The 25279-nt window shown below is 40.3% G+C and overlaps 1 protein-coding gene across 1 annotated transcript in view; it reads left to right on the forward strand.

Moving 5' to 3' along the window:
* The first annotated feature begins 9608 nt into the window (after nt 1-9608).
* METTL16 (methyltransferase 16, RNA N6-adenosine) overlaps nt 9609-25279 on the forward strand; it is a 62413-nt gene continuing 46742 nt past the window's right edge. The window contains exons 1-2 of the mRNA XM_082605295.1: nt 9609-9763; nt 14736-14863. Of these exons, the coding sequence (XP_082461421.1) occupies nt 14736-14863 (128 nt within the window). The 5' untranslated portion in view covers nt 9609-9763. The remainder of the gene's footprint in view (nt 9764-14735; nt 14864-25279) is intronic.

Genomic DNA, 25279 nt, shown 5'->3' on the forward strand with positions numbered 1-25279 from the left:
CTGATAATTTCAGGAAAACCAAAAATTTGTACAAGAAAGAAAACATAATTAGAGTACTGGAAGTCAGAAGAAAGCCTAAAATTGATAAACTATGAAATTGTAGCAAATGCATATTATTTAGAAGTATGGAGAAAAGCAAGTGAAAAAACAGTTAAAAGAGTTGAAAGTAGTTGCCTCTTGGGAATGGGACAGAGGTATGGGTAAAGGACAGTTTTATTTTGCCATAAGCCTTGTAGCACTATTTTTTTTAAAACTATGTACATTATTTTGATTGGAACACTCATACACTGCTGACTGAACATAAAATGATGAGTCATTAACTTTAAAAAGTTAAACAGAGAGTTACCATATGACCCAGCAATTCCACTCCAATTCCAGAGAATTAAAAAGAGGTGTTCAAACAAAAACTTGTACAGGAATAGTTCAGTACTACTCACAATAGCCAAAACATGGAAACAACCCAAATGTCCATCAGCTGATGAATGGATAAGTAAAATGTGGTATATCCATATAATGGAATATTATTCAGCCATAAAAAGGAAAGAAGTATTGATACCTGCTACAACATGGATAAACCTTGCAAACATAACCCTAAGTGAAAGGTGTCCAACACAAAAGGTCACATATTGTATGATTCCATTTATATGAAATGTCCAGAATAGGCAAATCCATAGAGACAGAAAGTAGATTAGTGGTTGCCTGGGGGAAGGGAGAGAGGGAGATGAGGAGTGTCTGCTTAAGGGGTAAGGGGTTTCTTTTGGGGGTGATGAAAATGTTCTGGTAATGGCTGCACAACATTGTGAATATACTAAAAACTGAACTGCATACTTTAAAAAGGTCAAATAGTTTTTGTTATGTAAATTCTACTTCAATAAGGATTCATTCAGTTAGAACACACAATTCGAACTGCCTTAAACAATTAAAAGAGATGTGTTTTGAGTTGAAAGTATTTAAAAACAAATACAACCCAATATGCATGTTTTCCTTCCACTCTTCCGGGGCCTAAAATCCACTTTGCTCCAAGACCCTTGCTCACAAGCCCTGCAGAGGTGCTGGGGAGGACAGCACATGGTAGAGGTAAATAGATGTCTGAGAGCCAGACAGTTGGGGTTCGAGCTCTGGTTCCACCACTAACTTACTGCAGGACCTTCTGAAGAATTCTTAATCTAATTCTTAGTTTCTTCATCACTACAATGGGGCAATAACAGTCCCCATCTTTTCCGGTGGTTGTGAAGATTAGAGGAGAGAATGTCTTTGAAGCCCCAGGCACAGTGCCTGGCCCATAATAAACACTTAGATCAGCAGCCGTTTAATATTAGTATTGGACAACCCCCTGAACACGATGTTTGGGAACGCCCCTCCAGCTCCCAGAGTGAGCGATATTATTAAGCCTAATGAAGCAGAGCGGGTAGGAGAGGATTTCAGGGACAAGCATTATTAGCGCATCTTTTTTGAGCGCTCACTCGGTTGCAGGTTCTAAGGCCCTTCCGCGCGTGAGCTCGGCTCCCTACCCACCTCGCCTGTGCCCCCGGCCCCGTCCCAGGAAGAGATGAGTCGGGGACCAGGGATGCGGGCGGCCGCGGCCCCGTCCCAGCTGCAGGGAGGAGGCTGGCGCGGGGCTGAGAGCTGGGGCAGTGGTCTGCGGCTTCAACCGAAGCCCGGCCCGGGGAGGAGCAGCAGCCCGCGCCCGGAGCAGCGCGGAGCTGCCGGCGAGGAAGGCCGCCCTGAAGGGCCCGAGGGAGGCGGGGACCGAAAGGACCAGGGGCTGAGGGGGCGGGAATCAGGGGATGGGACGGCGCGGGGGCGAAGGGTGCAGGGACCCGGGGGAACGGGAGGCGGGTGGCTGAGGAACCTGGGACCTGAAGGAAGGCGGGGGTGGGCTAGGGGGTCGCGGGAACCAAAGGGGCATCGGAATCCGCCCGGCGCCGCCCCCACGAAACGCCCTTGACCGTGCTCTGCGCCCTTCCCCTTACAGCCCACATTCTGGGCTCCGCGCTAACCCTCCCTGTTAACAGGGCTGTGGTTACTCACTTTGTATCCTCCACTACTCTGAGCTTGTTTTCGAAGTTGCTTTTATTTCGTTTTAAACAGTGGACACAGGATCCAAACTGGGTCCTTCTCCTGGGCTCCAGCAGAGACCTCTGCGCTCCTTGAGAGCAGGGCTGGTCTTTTATCTCTACATCCCCAGTGCCTGGCACATGGTAGCCTCTCGGTAGATGGTGGGTGAATACATAATGAACGGCTGTGTGATTGAACTGCCTTTCTTGGGACCCAGATCGCACCCCTGGGACTCTAGAAGCAGAAGTGGAGGGATGGGGCGGGGGTGGGGTGGAGGCTGGCTCAGGAATGCTAATATTTACTACAGACCCTTCTGTGAACGTATTGGTGGAAGATGTCAGAACACGCTCATTGCTCTTCCCTCTTCTGAGCCTCACACTATCCTTGGGAAGTAGATGTGGCTAATGCTGTTCTCATTTAACAGGTGAGAAAATAGGTTCAGAGCTAGATGTTATGTAGAACCCAGCCTTGCCTGCTTTCTGAGGCCAGCCTTCCTGGATCTCCTGCACCAGGCTTGTAGCTACTGATGGCAGGAGGGCTGGCACTTCTCCTGCTTTTCCTTTTGCCCGCTGCAGTATTCAGGGCTACAGGGTGCAAAGGCAGCGCCCTGGACTGGTGATTATAGTCAATAGTAGGTGAAATGTTGGTAAAGGTATTGAAATAGAGAGAGCAATGTTGTTTAATACCAGTCCAAGTTTGATTCAATGCCAACCCTTTACGGGGCTATGTACCTGGGGAGGAGTGCAGGCCGATGAATGGGACACAGGACTTGCACTTGGGGAGCCAAAACTTGGTAGGACATTAGCTTTATATATATAGGATATTCAGGAGTTCATGAGGTTTATCTAAAAACAGCGATTCTCAACCAGATGTACACAGTATACCTGTGGAGATTTTTAAGAATACCTATGCAAAATACTGATATCAGAACCCCACTTCAGACCTACTGGGTTAGAATTTCCTGGAGTGGGATCAAAGCATGTAGATTTTTTAAAAAGCTTTCCCTGGATTCTGATGTGCACTCCTTGTTTAGACCTGTTGCTCTAATTAAAAATTGTTGTTAAAAAAAAAAGATACAGGGAATTCCCTGGTGGTCCAGTGGTTAGGACTCTGTATTTCCACTGCGGGGGGCCTGGGTCCAATCCCTGGTGGGGGAACCAAAATCCTGCAAGTCTTGCATTGCGGCCAAAAATAATAATAATAATAAAAGATACAAATGAACTTATATACAAAACAAATAGACCCACAGACATAGAAAACAAACTTACGGTTACCAAGGGGGAAAGAAGAGGGAGCGATAAATTAGGAGTTTGGGATTAACATATACACACTACTATATGTAAAATTTATAATCCACAAGGACCTACTGTATAGCACAGAGAACTGTACTTGATGTTTTGTAATAACCTGTAAGGGAGAAGAATCTGAAAAAGAATATATACATAGATGTATGTATAACTGAATCACTTTGCTGTACATTTGAAACTAGCACAACATTATAAATCAACTATACTTCAATAAAAAATAAAAATAAAAAAGAGAGAAAAAAACTCAAGTGCTCGGGTCCTCTCTAGCTGTGGTGAGCAGGGGCTACTCTCCTTAGCGGTGCGCAGGCCTCTCACTGTCATGGCCTCTCCTGCTGCAGAGCACAGGCTCTAGGCAAGCAGGCTTCAGTAGTTGTGGCACACGGGCTCAGCAGTTGTGGCTCGTGGGCTCCAGAGCTCAGGCTCAGTAGCTGTGGCGCACGGGCCCAGCTGCTCCGCAGCATGTGGGATCCTCCCAGGCCAGGTCTCGAACCCGTGTCCCCTGCACCGGCAGGCAGATTCCCAACCACAGCGCCACCAGGGAAGCCCCATATTATCCAACTTTGCTTCCCCTCCAAACTGTCTTTTCCTGCATGAGCTTTCAGGATGTGGTTTTTTTGACAAGCCTGATTTTGTCTTCTTTTCAGGTTATTTTTAGAATCTATTTTTAAATTATAGAAATGTATATCGATTCATTATCATTGTAAAACACTTAATGCAGAAAAAAATTTAAACTCTCACACCCTACCTCTATCATTCCAACTCAGTTTCCCCAAAGTAACCACTGTTATCAGCTTAGGGTTTTTCCCTTCAGCTCTTGTCCTAGGGCTACATTTACATGTTTACATTTTCATACTGAAATATGTGTTTTGTTTTTGCTTTATATAAATGGTTTCAAACTGAAGCTACTGTCTCACAATTTCCTTTTACCTTATTCTGTATCTTGGAGATTTTCCATGTCAGCAGATATTTATTTATTTTTAACACCTTCATAGCATTTCATGATACAGATGTACCATAACTTATTTGCTCATTCCTGTACTGAGGAGTAGTTACATTGTTCCTCTTTTTTTTTTTTCTATTTTATAAATAATGTACAATGAACATCGTTTTGTTTTGTTTTCTTAACAATGGAATTGCTGGTTAGAAGAATGTGTACACATTTATTTATTTTTCAGTATACCCTTAGTACAAGATTCAAAAGGTACAAAATCAATCATATTGAAAAGTAAGTCTCCTTCCAGCTCCTGTCTCCCAGTCATCAGTTCTTCACTACAGAAGCAATCACTGTTATCAGTTTCTTCCTTTCACGGATATTCTAAGATTGTACATTTTAGATTTTAATATATATTGCCACATGATCCTTCAAAAAAGGCAATTTATTTTTTCTGTTCCCCTCATCCAAAGGTGAAGTCTATTTCCCCACTCCTTGCATTGGGCTGCCCTAGGCCTTAAGAGCTATTGTATCAATAGCTTACTTTCTCACTCTCTTGGAATGTTGCTGCCAAGTGAATAAACCCAGTCTATCTTACTGGAGGGTGAGAAACAATGTGAAGTAGAGATAAATACTCCAGATTAGGTTCCCTAGACCAGGGTTGGCAAACATTTTCTGTAAAGGACCATATAGTATGTATTTTTAGATTTGCATGCTATATGGTCTCTGTTGCAACTATTCAACTCTGCTGTTGTATTGTGAAAGCAGCCATAAAACAATATATGAATAATAAGGTGGGAACAGACTTGGCCCACCTGCAGTTCTTTGCTGACCCTTAACCCTAAACCAACCAGCTTGCTAACTGCCAGGCACGTGAGTAAGGTCATCCTAGACCATCCAAACCCCAGCACAACCTCCAGCAAATTGCAGACATCAGCTGAACCAGCCCAGACCAGAATAACTGTCCAGCACAGAACAGTAATAATGTCTGATGTTTAAAACCATTAAGTAGTGCCCAGCTAGCTCAGTCGGTAGAGCATGAGACTCTTAAAACCATTAAGTTTTAGGGTGGTCTGTTACACAGCAAAAGCTAACCAACACACTAACCAACACGCTTTGCCATTATTGGATACTATTAATATTTTTATTTTTATTAGTCTGATATATTAAAAATGATATATTATAGCTATTTTACTATGCCTTTCTATGGTTATGAATGCATTTGAGCATTTTTTCATATATGTTCATTGATCAACTATATATGCTTTTATGAATTTCCTTCATATCCAGTGCTCATTTTAACACTGAATTATTTTCTTGTTGATTTGTCATTTTCTGAGAATATATCTTGGATTTTAACACTTTGTCTGCTATATTTATTGCAAATATTTTCTCCCTGTTTGTTGTCTATTATTGTAGCATCTTTTACTATATTGAAAGTTTTAAATTTTTATATAATCAAATTTAGCAAATACTTCCTTTATGGTTTTTGAGTTTTGTGTCTTCAGAAGGCCCTCCCTATTCTAAACTTATAAAAGCATTCTCCTATATTCTTCTAACACTTCTATAGTTGAGTTCACTGTTTTGTTTTGTTTTTTTGCGGCACACCTGACTCTCACTGTTGTGGCCTCTCCCGTTGCAGAGCACAGGCTCCGGACGCACAGGCCCAGCGGCCATGGCTCACGGGCCCAGCCACTCCGCGGCATGTGGGATCTTCCCGGACCGGGGCACGAACCCGCGTCCCCTGCATCGGCAGGCAGACTCTCAACCACTGCGCCACCAGGGAAGCCCCAGTTCATTGGTTTTTAATAATTGTTCTGTTTATTATCCATATAAGATTTATTTTATATGTGATGTCATCTTAATTTTTTTCCAAGGGGAAAACATAATTACTAGCTATCCTTGAACACTTTGTTTCCAGATAAATTTCAAAATCATCTGCATTTCCATATAAAAATCTCTTGGCATTTTAGTTGTTATTTCCATTTGTTTCCTATTTTTTCAGAATGTCTTCAAATTTTCTGGTCTGTCAATGGCACTATTTCTGGGTTTTCAGTCCTATTTGGAATTTATATTTTTATTTTTTAAATTAATGTCTTCTGTTTTGTGGGACCTGGAACAGGAGGGAAATAGTCAGATGTACATTCAGATCCAACTCTTCCACTAGCTATTAAATTTTGAAATTTACTTTTCAGATTCTTGAAAGAATTCAGCGTTATTTATAATAATGAAAAATATGGTGTCCTAAGTGTAAACATCACTTGAGTAGCTCTCAGTTATATAAATGTAGGCTGAGAAATAGTCATTTTTCTGAGATTAAGGTGTAGCTTTTGTGACTTAATTAAGGGAGCCATTAGAACTCTGATATATTGACTTGGTCCTTAAGTAGGAGCTGGATGAATTTACATAAGGAGGCCAGAATCTTCTGGGCTAGAAGGAACTGATACTCGATCATTGCTCCCTGAGATATGAAGCTAGAGAGACCTGTGGATGTTGACTGCCTGGCCCTGGCCAGAACAGTGGAAGGGAAGAGCAAGATGGTCTTTGAAATAATTAACTTCAGTAAAAGTGGGAATCCAGGCCCTCAAGTGTTGAGTTCAGCACAATAGGTGGCTGATGCTAAAAGCAGCTCTGGTAGGAGCTATGCAACATATCAGAATTAGCAGCATTACCTGCTGAATGTGTAGTATCAATTTCCTACTACAAAAAGGCAGCAAGAAGCAAAGTTTGTAACTGACTAATTGGACACCTATACTGTCCTTGCTGAGTGTGGAAGTTGGACAGACTTCTTCCAGATTAAATCCTTGGGGATTTGACAGTACGTCAGAGATATAAGCCCTAAGAGGCAGATGTTGAATATCTTATTAATCTATTTTGTGGAGTCTCTAGACAATTTCATTTTACGTAAAAAAAAAATTTTTTTAAGGAGATGTATTTATCATTATACCACAGTTTTGGGAGCAGGCCAACCTATGTCCATCCAGAGGAAAATGAGTTTAAAAAATCTGTGGCACATCCATGCAATGGAATACTATGCACTTATTACAAAGAATGGTATAGAACTATATTAACTGAAGTAGGAGAACCCCCAAGACTTGCATTTTGTGTATATATATATATATATAAAAAAAATATATAAAATGCTATTACTACAAAAATTATTTAGTTATATATCCTTATGAATATATACAGGTCTAGAAGTAAGGTTATCAAACTTTGATGGTGATTGACTCTAGGGCGTGAGAGTTTAGATAATTTTTGCTTTCTTTTTCATATGTTCCTATATTATTTAAATTTCTTACAAATTTTCTATAATGAACATGTTTTATCTTTATGAAATAATTTTCTAAAAATGGAAACTGACCACAGAAGTCATCAGGAATAATAATAATAGCTTACTATGAGCCAGAAGCTACGCTAAGTGTTTTACACGCATTATCTGATTTACTTCTCACAGCAACCCTACCAGAGAGATTTGCATATTGAACAAAGCAAGGCTTGAATAGTTTAAGTAAGCTGCCCATAATCAAAAGGTTAGAAAGTGGTGGGAGCAGGATTAAAGCCCAAATTCCCTGGCTGCAGAGCTATGGTCTCTCTGGTTTGACCCACAGAGGAAATGGAGCTGTTTGGAGCTAACAGAGAAATTCACCAGCATTTTACATACAATCCACTTTCAACTTTACCAGCCTTAACTGCAAGGCCATTTTCTCTTTTTACCTTTCCAGAAGTAAGCACTAAATACTGTAAAAATAAAAAGACACTACCAATTAAAGACATAAAAATTTCTGTAGTATTCTGTTACATTGGGGGACCCAGTGAACCATGCCTTCCAGTACTGGAAGGTACCCTGGCATAGGCCTCTACTCTTGAATTTGGGCTGGCCCTTTGACTTACTTTAACCAACAGAATATGGTGAAAGCACCAGTCCTGAGGCTAAGCCTTAAGAAGGCCTACCAACTTCCACTTTTGTCTTTTTGGGAGTCCTAATCCAATATGTAAGAAATATGGCTTCTCTGCTGAAGAATTATGTAGAAAGGTCACATGGAGAGGGAGAGAATTTGAGACAACACGAAGAGAGAGGCCCAGTCATTCCCGCGGAACCAGCACCCAGCTGATGCTACGACCTACAGCAAGGCTAGCAGAACGGCAGGGCTAATCCCAGCCCAGATTTCACAGTGAGCAAATAATATGGTTGTTGTTTAAGCTATACATTTGGGGTGGTGGTTAAACAACAGATAATTTAAACACCTCCTCACCTCTTCTGGAGTGACAACTGGTACACTCAGTTCTGCATAAAGCTGAAGGCTCCATCCCTATCTCTTAACTGTATTACAACAGTTTGCCAGAAGCTTTCACTTTAATTGCTAGGACATAGGGAAGCTTTTTTTTTTTTTTTTTTTTTTTTTTGCGGTACGCGGGCCTCTCACCGCCACCGTGGCCTCTCCCGTTGCGGAGCACAGGCTCAGGACGCGCAGGCTCAGCGGACATGGCTCACGGGCCCCGCCGCTCAGCGGCATGTGGGATCTTCCCGGACCGGGGCACGAACTCGTGTCCCCTGCATTGGCAGGCGGACTCTCAACCACTGCGCCACCAGGGAAGCTTTTTTATAGGAAAGAGGTACTAGGTAGGGGTCCAGAGGTTCAGCCTTTAGCCCTAGTTTTGTTACTTATTGTATGCCTTTTGAAAGTCATTTACCTTTTGGTCTCAATTGTTCAACGGGGAGACTAATATACACACTACTTACCAGAGGAGGGTAAAAATTAGTATAACCGAGTTGAGAAGAAAAATGGAAAGCATTTAACATTGCTTCCAGCTCAAGAGGCAGGTGAGGAAATACGTGGATTTGATGTCATCTGGATGTAAGATATTGAACAAATGACTTCATATTTCTGATCCCCAGTTCTTTCTCTGTAAATGAGACTACCCTTCCTCACCTCACAGGTTTATCTGTGATGATCAAGAGAGACATCGCACGAGGAGAGACCTATTGCAGAATAAACGGTAATTGCCGCCGTGTAATCCAAAAACACCCCTCCCCCGCTTCCCCGCGCAGCCATCCTTATATTCTTCGCCCAAACCCAGAGAATGTGATTTAGTAAATCTGGAGTGGGGCACAGAAGGCTACATATTTTTTTTAATCTACATTTTTAAAAAACAATATCCCTAGCAGATTTAAAACCAAGCGTCCTAACCTAAAGGACTCTGCTTGCTACCACGCACCCTCACTCTGACAGAAGGAGCCGCCAAGTCCAGGTCTCGCGACAGTTTCTTCTTTCTTCAGACTCTGCTGCAGGTCGCGCGAGAATGGCTCGTCCAATCACGAGGCTGAATGGAGGCCCAAGATGGCGGCGCACTGGGAGCGTAACATTTGCGTTTCTAGGATCTTCGGGCTGCTGGTGGCTTAAGACTCGGGGGTTGTAGAGGCCGACGCTGGACTAGTCGTCTGGAAGGAACTTGGACCTCAGAGGTGAGTCACTTAATATCTCTCACGCGGGTTGCGAGTTCACTTAACCTGTGTATCACCTAGGTTCCACATTCTCCTGTTCTGGGCCTGTGAGGTGTTGGTTTCGGGGTCTAAGGAGAGAGACCAGATGGTATGTGTGTACATGTGCGTGCGCGTGCGGGGGTATATGTGTGTTGGGGTGGGTAGGAGGAGTTGACAAATGGAGTGGCGACTAGTACTGAAGTAGGAAAGACCGGCGGGGCAGAGGAGGTTTACAGAGATCCAAAACTGAGGCGGGAAGATAGTCTGAGTGGGTAATATGAGGGCGTGAAAGGAGTGGAAGAGATGGAGAACTGGCAGTGGTCGAACCAGTGGAAAAAGTCGGCTTTATGAGGGAAGGAGACGAGAGAAAACGGAGATTAGGATTGAAGTGGTAGGGATCTGTGCAGAAGGAATTCAAAGTTCTGAAAGCGGAATTTAGATTATTTTACAGACTTATGTATTAAGACACATGGTAGTTGAAGAGGATTATTAAGGGTCAGGAGAAACCAAGGAAACAGAAGCGTGGAGAGGGGAAAGATCAAAGAAAGTCGAAGCGGAAGCTTAAGTGAAGGTCTACTACTTTGGCTTTCTGGACTGACTCGGGTAACCGGAAGAAAAAAGTCCAGCCCTAGGCCTGAGCCTTTTAGAGACTTAAGATGGGGACTGCTTATCAAGAATGAGGGTGCTGTGTTTCAGTGTCCTGGACAGTGTAAAGAGTTCCATCGTGCTTTCAATCAAAAAACACTTATTGCGTGCCTGCTCTCCAGGCCCTACTTTAGGCTCTGGGATATCGCAGTGAATAATAAGATAGACAAAATATTTTCCCTCATGAAGCTTACTGGCAGGGCAGATTTTAAAAAAATAAGTAAAATATCTGGAATGTCAGATGGGTAAGTTTTATGTAGAAGACTGAAGCTACTAAGAGAGACAAGGAGTGTGTTTACTCACTGCTTATTTAAATGGAGGTACTCAGGAAAGGCATCAATGAGGAAGTGACATTTGATCAAAGACCTGAATAAGGTGTGAGGGTACCTTGTATGTATGTATTTCTGAGGGAATAACAGTTTATGCAGACCAAACAGCAAGTACAAAAGCCGTGAGATAGGAGTGTGCCAGACTTGCTAGAGAAACAGTAAGGAGGCCAGTGTGGCTAGAGCAGGGTGAGCCAGGAAGAGAAAAGTAGATGAGGTTAGAGAGAAGTGAGGAGTGATAATGCTGATGCCAGGTAAGCACTGATACTCAGTTAAACTCTGAGGAATGGGATAGATTTAGCTAAGTACCCATCGCCTGTATTGGGAGCTTGGTTAGCAGAGAAGTGCCTTTATTGACTCATTGTGCATCTGTTCTGACCAGAAGGGTTGAATAAGGAAATGAATCTATCATATTTGTAATTTAATTTGTCCATGTGTGTTCAGTGTTATGCGTGTGCACTGACATCAGGGTACACGCATGACACTCTGAACAGGGAAGAGAAAGTGGCAACAAATGAGTTTGGAGGGGTAGATTATGTGTGCCTTGTTAATTATTTTGGATTTTATCAGCCTAAAAGCTTTAGGAAGGCACTGAAGGGATTTACCAAGGAATGTTCAGTTTTGTATTGGGGCAGGAGGAGGGGGATGTTGTTGCTGGGGTGAAGTGGATTGCTGGGGCAAGAGTGGTTAGAGAGGACTTCCCTGGTGGCGCAGTGGTTAAGAATCCGCCTGCCAATTCAGGGGACACGGGTTCGAGCCCTGGTCTGGGAAGATCCCACATGCCGCGGAGCAACTAACCCCGTGCGCCACAACTATCGAGCCTGCGCTCTAGAGCCCGTGAGCCACAACTACTGAAGCCCGCGTGCCTAGAGCCCGAGCTCCGCAACGAGAAGCCACTGCAATGAGAAGCCCGTGCACCGCAACGAAGAGTGGCCCCTGCTCACCGCAACGAGAGAAAGCCTGCGTGCAGCAACAAAGACCCAACGCAGCCAAAAAAAAGAGTGGTTAGAGAGATATCAGTTAGAGGCTATTGTAGACATCCAAGAAAGAGATGATTATGGTCTGTGGCCTAAAGATATGGAGTTATGAAGGGCAAAAAATGGATAGGGTCAAGAAATAATTAGGAGATAGAGAATATTCAGGACATGGTGTCCTGAATGGACACCATTGGAATGAGGGAGGCAGGGTGGAAAAGGTGCTAAAGATTTCTCGCTTTTGTGCCACAAGGAAGATAGTGGTATCATTCAGCAAAATAGTGAAGATTAGAAGAGGACCTGTTTGGGGTGGGTAGAAATGATTTAATTTTGGACATGTTGTGCATGAAGTACTTTTGAGCCTTTCAAGTGAGTAGTCTGGTGGGCAGTTAGATGCGTGATTTGGAACATCTCGACAATTCTTTTTTGGACATGGTTGTTAAACTTCCAGTGTGGAAAGCTGTCAAAAACCTTCTGAGTATTAACATATTTATTACCATGTAAAGTTACATCTCTAACAAAGCCTGCAAAGGAACAGTACTTACTGCTAAGAGACTTTACAATAGCGGATATGACTGAACTGGGGAGATTATGGAAGGAAAGATCTTCCTGAAGAAGAAATGCTTCAACTGTGGTAGTAAGGATGAGTAGGAATTCATCAGGTGAAGAGGGGGAGGAAAGAACATTATAGACAAAAGGAGTAACCTGGGTAAAGACCCTATTGCCAGAGTGGAGGGAAAGAAAGAAGAGCAATGGGTGAGACTGAAGCTGATGGTGAAAAAATAGGTAAGGCCACACCATGCTGGGTCTTATATGTATGCTGAAGTAATGTAAAGTTTTGAGCAAGTGGGCATGGGAGGAGGACACAGTGAAATTTGCGTTTAAAAATGATCACTGCAAGGAGGAAAAAGGAATGGAGAGAAAAAGTGTGGGCTCATGGAGACCAAATAAGAGGCTGTCTGGGCTTCCCTGGTGGCACAGTGGTTAAGAATCCACCTGCCAATGCAAGGGACACGGGTTTGAGCCCTGGTCCGGGAAGATCCCACATGCTGCAGAGCAACTAAGCCCGTGCGCCACAACTACTGAGCCTGTGCTCTAGAGCCCATGAGCCACAACTGCTGAGTCTGTGTGCCACAACTACTGAAGCCCATGCGCTCTAGGGCCTGTGCTCCACAACAAGAGAAGCCACCACAATGATAAGCCTGTGCACCGCAATGAACAGTAGCCCCCGCTCGCTGCACCTAGAGAAAGCCCATGTGCAGCAATGAAGACCCAACGCAGCCAAAAATAAATAAAATAAAAAAAAATTTTTTAAAAAGAGGCTGTTGTAGCCGTCTAGGCAACTTGTACTGGGCTGCTATTGGTGAATATAGGGAAAAATAGATGGATTTGAGAGGTATTTAGCTGGTAAAATCCACATAGCTTCATTTCTTGGAATACGAGAGGGATAGAGAACTATCAGGTGACTCTTAGGATTCTGACTTGCACAATACCATTTAGATGAATGCGCATTATGAAAAAAATGGAAAATGCAGAATGATATAAAGAAGAAAATAAAAATCACCTACCATCCAGAGATACACACTAAAATATTTTTTAAATTACCAACTGCTTAGAGATTTACTTAACCACTGCAATGGGTTTTTTTCCAGTTTTTATTTCTTGCTATAAATGTGTTAACTTTTTTCCTCTGTGTATTCTAGAGGAAAACAAAATTGCTATGTTTGTTTTCATTTGGTTTTAGCTACCTGGAAATGACAAGACTGAAATTTATAAAAGAAGTTGGAATAGAAGATTTTTTTGGTAGAGTTTGAAATCAGGAAGTTAAAAAAAAGATGTTTTTTTGAAACCTTAGTGACTTTATGGTGCACTACAAAAGAGTCAATCCATGCAAGACCACTGTAAAAGCTAACCTCTGACTACAATATTCTTGACTGTAGATTATGTTGCCTTCTGCCACTTTGATGCATTTAAAGGAATAGTTTCCAATTTTCTTCCCTTGGTTTAAAAGGAAAAGATTCATCATATGTTGCATACATTTTTAAAAATTGTGGTAAAATACACATAACATAACATTTAAAATTTTAACCATCTTTAAGTATACCATCCAGTGGCTTTAGGTATATTCACAGTGTTGTGCAACCATCACTACTGTCTATTTCCAGAAGTTTTTCATCATCCTAAACAGAAGCCATGTACCATTAAATAGTAATTCACCATTCCACCCTCCTCCCAACCCCTACTAACTTCTTGCTTACTCTCTGTCTGTATGAATTTGCCTATTGTTGGCACTTCATATAAGTGGAATAATAGAGTATTTGTGCTTTAGTGTGTGGCTTATTTCCCTTAGCATAATGTTTTTAAGGTTCATACATGTTGTAGCATGTGTCAGAATTTCATCCCTTTTTAGGGCTGAATAATATTCCATTGTATGTATATCCCACATTTTGTTTATTTATCTGCTTGTGGACACTTGGGGTTGCTTCTACCTTTTGACTGTTGTGAATAATGCTGCTGTGAACACTGTAAGTATCTGTTTGAATCTCTGCTTTCAGTTCTTTTGGATCTATACCTAGGAGTGGAATTGCTGGGTCATATGGTAACGTTTAACTTTTTAAAGAACCATCAAACTTTTCCACAGCAGTCATACCATCTTCATTCCCACCTGCAATGCCTGAGGGCTCCAGTTTCTTTACATACTCTCCAACACTTGTTATTTTCTTTCTTTCTTTCTTTCTTTTTTTTTTTTAAACAATAGCCGTCCTAATGGGTATGAAGTGATATCTTATTGTGGTTTTGACTTGCATTTCCGTAATGACTAATGATGTTGAGCATCTTTTCATGTGCTTATTTGTTGTTGCATATTTTCAAAATATAACTTCTTTTTTCTCACTTGGTTGGCAAAGATGTATTGGCTGTAACTGTTGACTTGGCAACCACAGCTTTTCCTGTTGACTTTTTTTAACTAAATATGCAATTCCCCCCCCCACCCTTTTTTTCTTTTTAAAGATGGCTCTGAGTAAATCAATGCATGCAAGAAATAGATACAAGGACAAACCTCCTGACTTTGCATATCTGGCTTCCAAATATCCAGATTTTCAGCAGCATGTTCAGATAAATCTGAATGGAAGAGTGAGGTAGGTAACAGATGAAGAATTCTTGATACAGTATTATTCTAGTGTAATTACAATGGACACAGCATAGTGGAAAGCATACTGGACTCATAGTAGACCTGAATACTAATTCTAGACATTTCCTTAAACTTCTCATCTGACCTTGGACAAATCACTTAACCTCTCTTGGTTTTAGCGTTTTAACCTATAAAATCAGAAGATTGGACCAAATGCTTTTAAGTTTCCTTCTGGCTAAAAAAAACAAAAAACAAAAAAAAATTTCTTGATGTCCAAATTATTGCTTACCCAACAGAGATCCCAGAATGCCTGCAGAAACCTTAGGATTGTACTCTAAAACTTGGTGACTGGTGAGGGTCTAAAGTCCTTATTTTAAGTGTGTGTTTATTTTGATGTGAGATAGGAAAATAATAACCAGGATATCAAAACTGATTTCACTTCATTATTACTTAGAATGTCACTAAATTTAAGTTTAAAAGTTAATTATTAAAAATTAAGAAAATAATAGTATGACGCTTCAGGGAATGGCAAGGATTATGATAGTGGTATGGTAGTAACTGATGTTTGTGTTATACCCTTGAGAAGGAGATCTTTGACTGCCGTCCTGAACTCTATGTGAGTTACAGAGGGGATTGGAAATTTCAAGCCTGCCTTGGGAAAATGTGGTGATTCACCTGTGGGGAGGAGGAAGAGCAGGATTTGTGGAGCACTGGGAAGGTTGGGAATAATAGGATCAGAGGGCTTGAGGCATTTTGCTGACCTCATCCTTCCTCCTGGCAGACTTGTAGAACTGAAGGCCCTAGGCCAGGACTTAACCTGGGGACCAAGGTACCCTAGAAATCCTAAAACTTAAAAAATACATATATAATACACATTTATTTACATTCATTTTTCTGGGAGATAATCCTTGGTTTTCACCAGATTCTCAGAGAGATTTGTGACCCCCACCAATACACGAAGGTTAAGTCAAATGCCCTAGAACTGTGATTTCCAAGCTTTATTGTCTATTCCACTCAGTAAAAAGTTGAGCACAGGGCCTCCCTGGTGGCGCAGTGGTTGAGAGTCCGCCTGCCGATGCAGGGGATACGGGTTCGTGCCCCGGTCTGGGAGGATCCCATATGCCGCGGAGCGGCTGGGCCCGTGAGCCGTGGCCGCTGGGCCTGCGCATCCGGAGCCTGTGCTCCGCAACGGGAGAGGCCACAACAGTGAGAGGCCCGCATACAGCAAAAAAAAAAAAAAAAAAAAAAAAAAAAAAAAAAAAGAAAAAAAAAAAGTTGAGCACAGCTCCATATATGAATGCTTGTGTTACTTACCATGTTACTATATTAAACACATTAGAAAACATACTTCAAACTGGAAATTAAAAATATATTTAAATAAGAGTTCTAATATTTTCTTTGCATACTCTAAAGATTCATCTTTGGCACCTTGCTTTGGAGATCACCCCAGAGATACTGAATTGGTGTTTCTCTTTGTTTAGATCATCTCTACCATTTTTCTTACATCTTTGTTTCATAGTTATGTATGTGGATATTATTTATCCTAGTAGCTTTAGAGCAGATACAGTTTTGTTATTCTTTGTTTCCTCTCTACACTTATTTTTGTACTTAATTATTTAACAAATATCTGTTGATTAACCATTTTGCTCTAAGTTCCGGGAGAGCCATAATAAAGAAGCAAGACTTAGTCACTGCCATATTTGGAGTAAACACACTAGTGGAGGAAGTGGACAAACAAACAAGCAGTTAGCCTTTCAGTGTGGTAGAACCTGTGGAGTATACAGTGGAATCACACAGAAGGGAGACCTGACCCCAGCTTTGGGATTTAGAGAATGATTTGAAACAGATACAGTGTCTTAGTTGTGTTCTGAAGAATGAGTCTGAGTTAGCCAGGTAGGAAGAAGAGTGTTACAGGCAGAGGGAGTAGCATGTGCAAAGAGCACGGAGTAGTGGGGGACTGGAAAAGTTGAGCATGCCTAGGGTGTGGTGGACAAATGACAGAAGATGAGGCTGGGAGGATGATGCTTGCAGTACTTTATAAGGGCCAGTGAGGAGTTTGGAATTTATCTTAGGGACATGTACAGGGAGTTCTTGTGTCTTCAGAATTACTCATCCCCGGTCTTATGCACTAAAGTTTTAAAGCAGGGAAATAACATTCAGAATTGTGTTTAGACAGGTGACAGGTGTATTCTAGGAGCATAGTAGAAGATGGATTGCAGGGAGAATTAAGACTGAAAGTATAGGCAAGTAAGTAGGAAATGGTTTTAGTAATCTACATGAGACATATTGGTGGCCTAACTAGGTAGAGGGAGGAAGGATAGAGATCACTGGATGAATTTGAGAGAAATTCATGAATATAATTAGCAGGACACAGTAGAAATTAAGTATGAACCAAGTATGGTGCTTGGTATTCCAACTTAGCAAGAGATTAGGTGGTAGTGCCATTTCTGCAGTAAGGAACAAGGGGGAATGAGCTGGTTGGGGGGGAAATGATATATTTTCAGTTTGGGGCATATTGAATCTGAGAAGTCTATGTGCAGTTGAAAATGGAAGTCAGAAGAGAAGGACACAGCAGTGGTGTGGGAGTGGTATTAGTGAAGGCCTTGGGTCTTTGAACTGAATACTGAAGGATGAATAGAAGTGGGGAAAGAGTTCCAAGTATAGAGAACAGAATTTTTTGAAAGGCCTGGTAAGTTTGCAGAACTGCATGTAGATGGGGATGAAGTGGATATAGAATAACAGCTTAGGGAATACTAGGAGATGAGCCTGAAAGGAAAACAAAGAACAGGTCACAAAGAGCCTTTCATAGCTCTTAGCTCATGCAAAGTAGAATGGACTTCATTGCTCAGACTTTGAGGAACCAGAGGAAGATTTTTAGGATGGTTAGGATTTTTAAGATGGCTTAAGATTTATATTTTTTAAGAAAAATCAGTCAGAGCAGACCAAACACATCTGTTATCACAAATCTGAATGGCTTAAGGGTGTCTGACAAGTAATAGACATTCAATAAATATTTGTCGAATGCGTGAGAATAATTCTTCTATAAAATCTAGCTGTATGCCATCTATAAATGGCATACCTAAAACAAAATTGCAGATAAATAAAAAATAAAGGGATGGGCAAAAATATACTAAACAAATGAGAGTTCCCTCCAAATTAAAAAAAAAGTAAGATAGAAGGCAGAAAAGCCTCACATTAGAAAAAAAAAGACTAGTTTGTATTGACAAAAGAAATAACGTTCAATGGAGACTTAAAAACAGACTTTTAGCATGTTGAAAAATGTAACATAAGAAATATCTTTTAAAAAGTGTTTGATATAATTCAGAGACATTTTTTCTTTGTCTTTCCAACCAAGTAGAGAAAAATAAACAGAACAATGGCCTGAGGGACTTTCAGAGGATCAGTGAATGCTTCAAAGACAATTAGGTAAAAATACTCTTTGTGTATGTTCTTTTTCTTGGGGGGATAGGGTTTAAAGCTTTAACCTATAATTTGAACTTCAGTTTTAAAAGAGTAATTGACCCAAAAAAGGTTAAGTACTGCTGATAGAGAGCCTAAATAATATAATCAATGAGTTTGATTTAGTGATATATTTTGAACTTTTAATCTATAAATATGAATGCACATTCTTTTTTTTTAAATTGATACTGCATTCCTTTATTATTTTCTTTATTTTTTGGCTGCTACACAGCATGTGGGATCTTAGTTTCACAACCAGGGATCAAATCTGCGTCCCCTGCGTTTGAAGCGCAGAGTCTTAACCACTGGACCTCCAGGGAAGTCCCACACATTCTTTTTAAATAGCTTGCACAGGCTTATAACACTAAGAAGTGACTGAGTTGGAACTCTCTCTGGCTCAGTCTATTGCTTCCCTTATTTATTTAGAGTTAACAAGATTAGAAGGAAAAAGAATTACAATTTTACAGATAGTTTGATTATTGTCTACCTGAAAAAACATTTGAGAATCACCTAAAAATATTCAAATGATTGCTGAATAAAACATACATATAAATATTTTTAAATGTATATAAATAAATAGAAAATTGATAGGTTTCCAGATGCTAGTTGGAAAATATAGTTGCAATAAAAGATCCCATCCACAATAACAAAGAGGAATAGGCAGAAACTTGGCAAAGAAATATGTTAAGATCTATGTGGATAAAGCAACAGAATTACCCTCAGGGGTCTAGGGGAGACAGTGAATCTAGGGACACCGTGTGTTTCTGGATGGGGAGGCTCAGTATAGTTAATATGTCGATCCTTCCCCAAATCAAAATCCTTCTAAGATTTTTGGGAGAGAAAGCAACATAATGTTTCTTCTGTTCAAAGAAAAGATACTCAAAACAAATGTTATAAGTGGGTGATGGCAAGGTGAAGGGGTGTAAACTTTCCCAGATGGATATTTAAATATATTGTGAAGTTTGAGTAATTAAAACATTAGCCCAGTAGTGCCACAAGAATGGGCCATCAGTTGTCTGGCACAAAGTGGCATTTAAGTCTCAACAGCATGTGCACATTAAATAGGGTGATTCCAGCCTGCATTCTACTCAGTAGTATACCTCCCAGAGGGAGTGTAGAGTGGACAGGGTGAATCTTCCTTGCTTGATCAGTCTTGACTCCTGTGTGTTTCTCATAATGTGAATATCTTACAGTGCTAGAATGATTAAGGAGCTTTTTCAGTGTTCTCTTGGATTTTCACTTTATATGCTTACTTTGGAAGCTGACTCCTAAGTAAAATACCACCGCACCATGTAAAGACTGTAACATAGAATAAGGACATTTCAGGTTGTTATGGGTGGAGGCAGACAGCAATGGATTTTTAATAGATGCGTTGGAACAGCTGTGGGGAAAGTGCATTAGATTCCCTTTCCTATATATTATGTAAAATACCTTATGGTTTGATGATTTCAATATATTTATTCTATTGAAGTACTAGAAAAAAATATGTAGGTGGACTGTTTAACTTTTGGTGTAGGGATGGTCTTTCTGAGTAAACTCCAAGGGTAGAATTCATAAAGGAAATTTTATGGATTCAACTACATAAGAAGTAAAAACTTTTACATATCAGGAAATAGTAAGAGGTGACAACACAGTATAAATATTTAGCTCCCTTAATATAAAGAACTCTTAGAAGACAATAAGAAAAAGGAAAAAAACCTTAATATATAGGTTAAGGATAAAAACAGGCAATTTACAAAAGAAGAAAGACAAATGGACCAAATTAGCAAAGAAAAAATATGCAGTATCCATCAATGGCAAAAATGTGGTCAAATAGGCATAGTGATAAAATACTGGTAGAATTGCAGCTTTGAAAGTTCTAAAAGCATACTTAAATGAAATAATGTATGTTTGAGGATGTTTATCCCAAGGCTGTTTGTAACAAGGAAAATTGGGAATAATTTAAATTTCCAAAATTGTAGGTTCTTACAGTGCAGTTCCATACAGTGGAATACCACGTAGCCTATGGAATGGGTGTTGCAGATTATAAAACATCATCATTTTGTTTCAGACTGAAACCAAAGTATCTGTGCTGATATGCTGTGCCTAGAAAAGGACTAAAAGTTATGAACTTCATGTTCAAACTGGTGGTTTTGTGATAGGCAAAAGTAATTTTAGAATTTCTTGCAAGGAAAAGCAAATTTGTCTGTGAAGGGATGGCAAGAGGATGAGCAAGCTTGAGGAGAGCTCCTGTTCTTTAATAATGGGAGCAGTATGAGCTTACCTATGGTTGGTAGTACAGCATATTTAGAAGCGATCTATGATAGAGGAGGAAGAGAAGATATGTACTTTTTTTTTTTAATGTAAACAACCTACCTGCTCCTGGACATCATCCTCCTTGCTGCTTACTTAGGTAAGAGTTGTTGATGATTATATGCATCAGTAGAATGTTCTTTATTTTTATAGTGGCTTTTTATTTAACTCAAGAAGATACATGAAAAAGAATGGCCAAAATGTAAACCCAGGTAATGATGGAAAAGGAATACCAGGCAGAACATTAGACCTGAGATGGATTGAAGTGTCATTTATTTGCTCAGCCCTTAAGTGCTCTCTTAAGGGAAGCAGGGTGTGATATGGAAAGAGGGGCACTTCTGAGTGAGTTATCCTAAGGACCAGTCTTGAGAGTGCCACTTACCAGCTGTGAGGTTTTAGATAATTTTCTTAGCTTTACTGAGACTGAATTTCCTCATCTAAAAAGGAGGGATAAAAGGACACACTTTGGATGGTTGTCATAAAGGTTAGCAATGATGTGTGCAAAGTGACTGACACATTGTAGACACTTAGTAAAGGATAGATGTTGTTATTAAGCCTGGTACACTTGATAAGGTACTGAGGATTGCTGGTGTGATCTCTCTCTCTCCCTCTCTCTTTTCTCTCTCTTCCTTGCATCCGTCACTGCTTTGTTGTAATCGTATCTGACCGTTTCAGTTAAATTTTAGTTTGTGCTTTTTCACAGAAACCAGCCCCATAGGAACATCGTGCAATTTACTTGAGCCCTGTCAGTTGAGTTGGAATAGAGTATGACACTTGACTGATCTGTTTTTAAATCAAAGACCTGGCATTGAAGGGCTGTGTCATAGTTTGCGACTGTACCATTTTTAGCACCTCTGAAGATCTAATGAATAGAAACCAATGTTGGAGTAGGGTGGGGAGGCTTCAGCCTTTATTACAGTGTTAGAATGATTGTTTCTTTAACCATGGTTACAGAATGTATCTTTCCAAACTGCATCTAATAATGGTAATACTGTATTCATCAATAGCAGAGCAAGAGTCATCATGGGGAAATCAGACCTGAGCCTGTTGACAATAGGCTGTTTTGTTTTACGGAGCTGGATGTGTTAAACAAACAACAAAGACTGATGGTGTAAATTGCTAATTTCCACTGTGAGAGCTAATTTTAGTCCCTGTGCCTCTCTGTGCTCTCAGAAATGAAAATGAAGAAAGATCTTGCCTGTGTTCAGGAATTTTGAATGTCCCAGGGTGCTAAAGTGACCTAGATATTTAACTAGTGAAGTCAGATGACTTCACTTTTGTCCTACAAAAAGATTTCCAACCCTCAGATTAGTGTCTGTATTTTCTTAGAAGTAAGAAAACAAACACTCATTTTTCTAATAACAAAGTCTAAGAATCAGCTCTTCATTGATTTTTGTGTATTTTCTTCAGTTAGACTAGATTCTGCTTGATGTCTTATACTTTTTGGTGATTAGGATGTAGTTCCTTATTAATAAGTTGTATGCTCTATTCCATCAAAGTAAGCACATTTTTTAAAACAGTGAAAATTGTTTATATAAACAACTCTGTTTGAAGGCACTAAGAAAATATATTAATTATATTGCTGTTTCTCTTGCTCCAAATGTTTCGTGAAGCCATGTAATCAATGCTCAAGCTGCACTATTATCTTTTGGGGATTGCTGTCATTGTGGGAAATATGCTGGTTTGGTCTCCAACAGATTTGGCCCCCTTTCATGGAAAACAAGTACTCTGGAACCAAGGATCTGTTTTCCTTTTTTGAAAAAGGAGGTGTTTTTTTATTATTCTACAAACATTTATAGAGCCCCTTAATGGGAAAATTATAGAAATATATCCTTCCTACCTACATTTATAATGGGAATGTTGCATACGTAAAAGAAAAAAGGTCACGGTTCTTCCACCCCAGAGATCAAATTACTTGTGTTCCTTTCTAAGCCCTGTCCTTACGCATATATAGTAATTTTTGTGGTTATAATTTTGCTATAGGTACAATGAAAGGACATTTTTTTTACCCACACTTGACATAAGCATTTTCCATATAGTTATAAAACACTTATTGTTGTTATGAAGGTATTATGTAACATGTGTTCAGATAATACAAAAATATGAGAATTTCCACATCCAGAGGTGGTTCTGACCCTTCCAGATTGTCTTCTATGCATGTTCACATATAGGGTCTTTTTTGTCTTGTTTTTATTTTGACAAGAATGTGATCATAATGTACGTATATGCTTTTACCCAAACTTGTGGGAGTTTTTTGTTGTTGTTGCTGTTAATTTATCAAGGAACCCTCTTCATACAAGACTGTGTGAACCAGCCCAGTCTTACTCCTTTTCATGACTGCAGAGTATTCTCTTCTGTGGATGTGGTATAGCTTATTCAGTCAACTCCCTAATGACTACTTTTAGATTGTTCCTAAATTTTCTGTAATGCAAAACTTAAGTATATTTAACTGTTTCCCGTACTCTTGGACTTCTATTTTTCTTTTTTTAAGTTTCACTGAATTTAGAGTAAGTTACTGGGCTTAGCTAGAAAAACTGGAGTACTCTTAACTGTAATTGGAAAGAGCAAAGAAGTGTTTGGATGACTAAGCTTTTCTTCCCTGTCGTTTGCTCTTTAGCTAGCATAGCAATCCACATTTAAGAGACCAACTTGATTGATCAAGGTAGTTTCTTACTATTTTGCATGTAGGATTTTGGGTTCTTTGGCTAATATAGGGCTAACAGTAATGGTCATTTACAACTGTTCCAGGATCTTTGTTTTTATATGATACTACGATCTCATTGCTTATTTGACCATAGGTGTGATAAAGTTAAAAAAAAAAAATTCTTAAACTCAGTTGTGGGTAGGTATGAGTTGGTGGAAAACAGAAAACACTGTAGGTTTGGCTTTTGGTTCTGTTTGACAATCTATTATTATTATTATTACTATTATTATGATACTCGAATTCAATTAAATTCTCCATCTGTACTTTGGATCCCATACCCTCCCCCATCTCAAGAACCTTACATAGTCCAGTATTCCTTTATTTAAATATTTAGTATCTGTCAACTAGTTTCTTCTTTTTGACTTATTAAAAAATTTAGATATAACTCATATATCATAAAATCACCATTTAAAAGTGTACAATTCAGTTGTTCTTCGTATGTTCACAAGGTTTTGCAAGTATCACCACTATCTAATTCCAGAACATTTTCATCACCCCAAAAGAAACCCTATACCCATTAAGCAGTCACTCCCCCCTACTGTGTCTCATCAACCCCTAGAAACCACTCATCTGCTTTCTGTCTCTACAGCTTTGCGTGTTTTGGATATTTCATGTAAATTGAATCATAATATGTGGCCTTTGTGACTTTCCATTGACTTTTAAACGTGTTTAAATCTTCCATTAAAAAATTAGTAAAGGGCTTCCCTGGTGGCGCAGTGGTTGGGAGTCCGCCTGCCGATGCAGGGGACACGGGTTCGTGCCCCGGTCCGGGAGGATCCCACATGCCGCGGAGCAGCTGGGCCCGTGAGCCATGGCCGCTGAGCCTGCGCGTCCGGAGCCTGTGCTCCGCAACGGGAGAGGCCACAACAGTGAGAAGCCCACATACCGCAAAAAAAAAAAAAAAATTCGTAAAGAAACCTCTCCGTCAGCCCTACCACTTCTGCCCCATCTCTCCCTTGCATAACTCAGCTTCTTGAAGAATTATCTATTTTTACTGTCTCCATTTTTTCATACCATACATAATCTTTAGCACATCCCAGGGTGGATACTGAATTCTACCACTACGAAAGCAGCTCCTGAAAAGGTCTCCATGGTCTCACATCACTAAATCCAGTTTCAGTTTCCAGTTGACTCCTGAGAAGCACTGGGGTAACTGACACTCTTACCCTTCATGGACACCCTCTTCCCTTGGCCTCCTTGGCACCACATCACACTCTGCTGGTTTTCCTTCTTCCACCCTGTCTCCTGGTGTAGCTTCCTCTGTAATGATTGTATGTACAACCATTAAAGGATTCTTTGAGGCTTAGTGTTAAGTTGTCTTTTCCTCTCACTTAGTGTTTTCTCCTTAGGCACACTCTCATCTGTGCCAGGCCCTCATTTGTTTGTTTGCAAATCACCTATACATTTTTTCCAGATTTCCAAATCTCTTTTTCCAGGTTTTCTGGGCTCTATACCTAGAGATCATACTTACTCAATATCTCTACTTGGATATCTCAAATACAGCTCAAATTTATGATATTTCTCCTCAAAAATGGTTCTCTGCGTGAGTTCCCAATTTCAGTGAATGGCACTATCTTGTTGAACAAGCCAGAACCCTAGGAGATGTCTGTAAACACATCCTCCCTCACGTTACATATCAGTCCATTAACAGATCTTGTCAATTTCCCTTCCTAAATGTCTCTACATCCCTTTCACTTTTCCCTGTCTTTGCCACCGCCACCTTTGTCCAGCCTCTTCACTCAGATGACAGCAGGAACTTTCTCATTGGTGTCTCTGCTTCCACTTGGTCCATCCTTATTCCATACCAGACATAAATCCTTAACATAGATTATAATTATCCTGGTGTGATACTTTCACTTTCAGAAGTGTCCTGAATTAATTGATAAAATTATATGGTTACCCTAATTATAAGGTCCTATATAATCTGGCCTCTGTCTTCCTCTCCAGCCTCATTTTAAACCATGCATG

This window comes from Mesoplodon mirus, assembly GCF_964341445.2.
Source record: "Mesoplodon mirus genome assembly, chromosome: 18".
Classification (NCBI taxonomy): Eukaryota; Metazoa; Chordata; class Mammalia; order Artiodactyla; family Ziphiidae; genus Mesoplodon; species Mesoplodon mirus.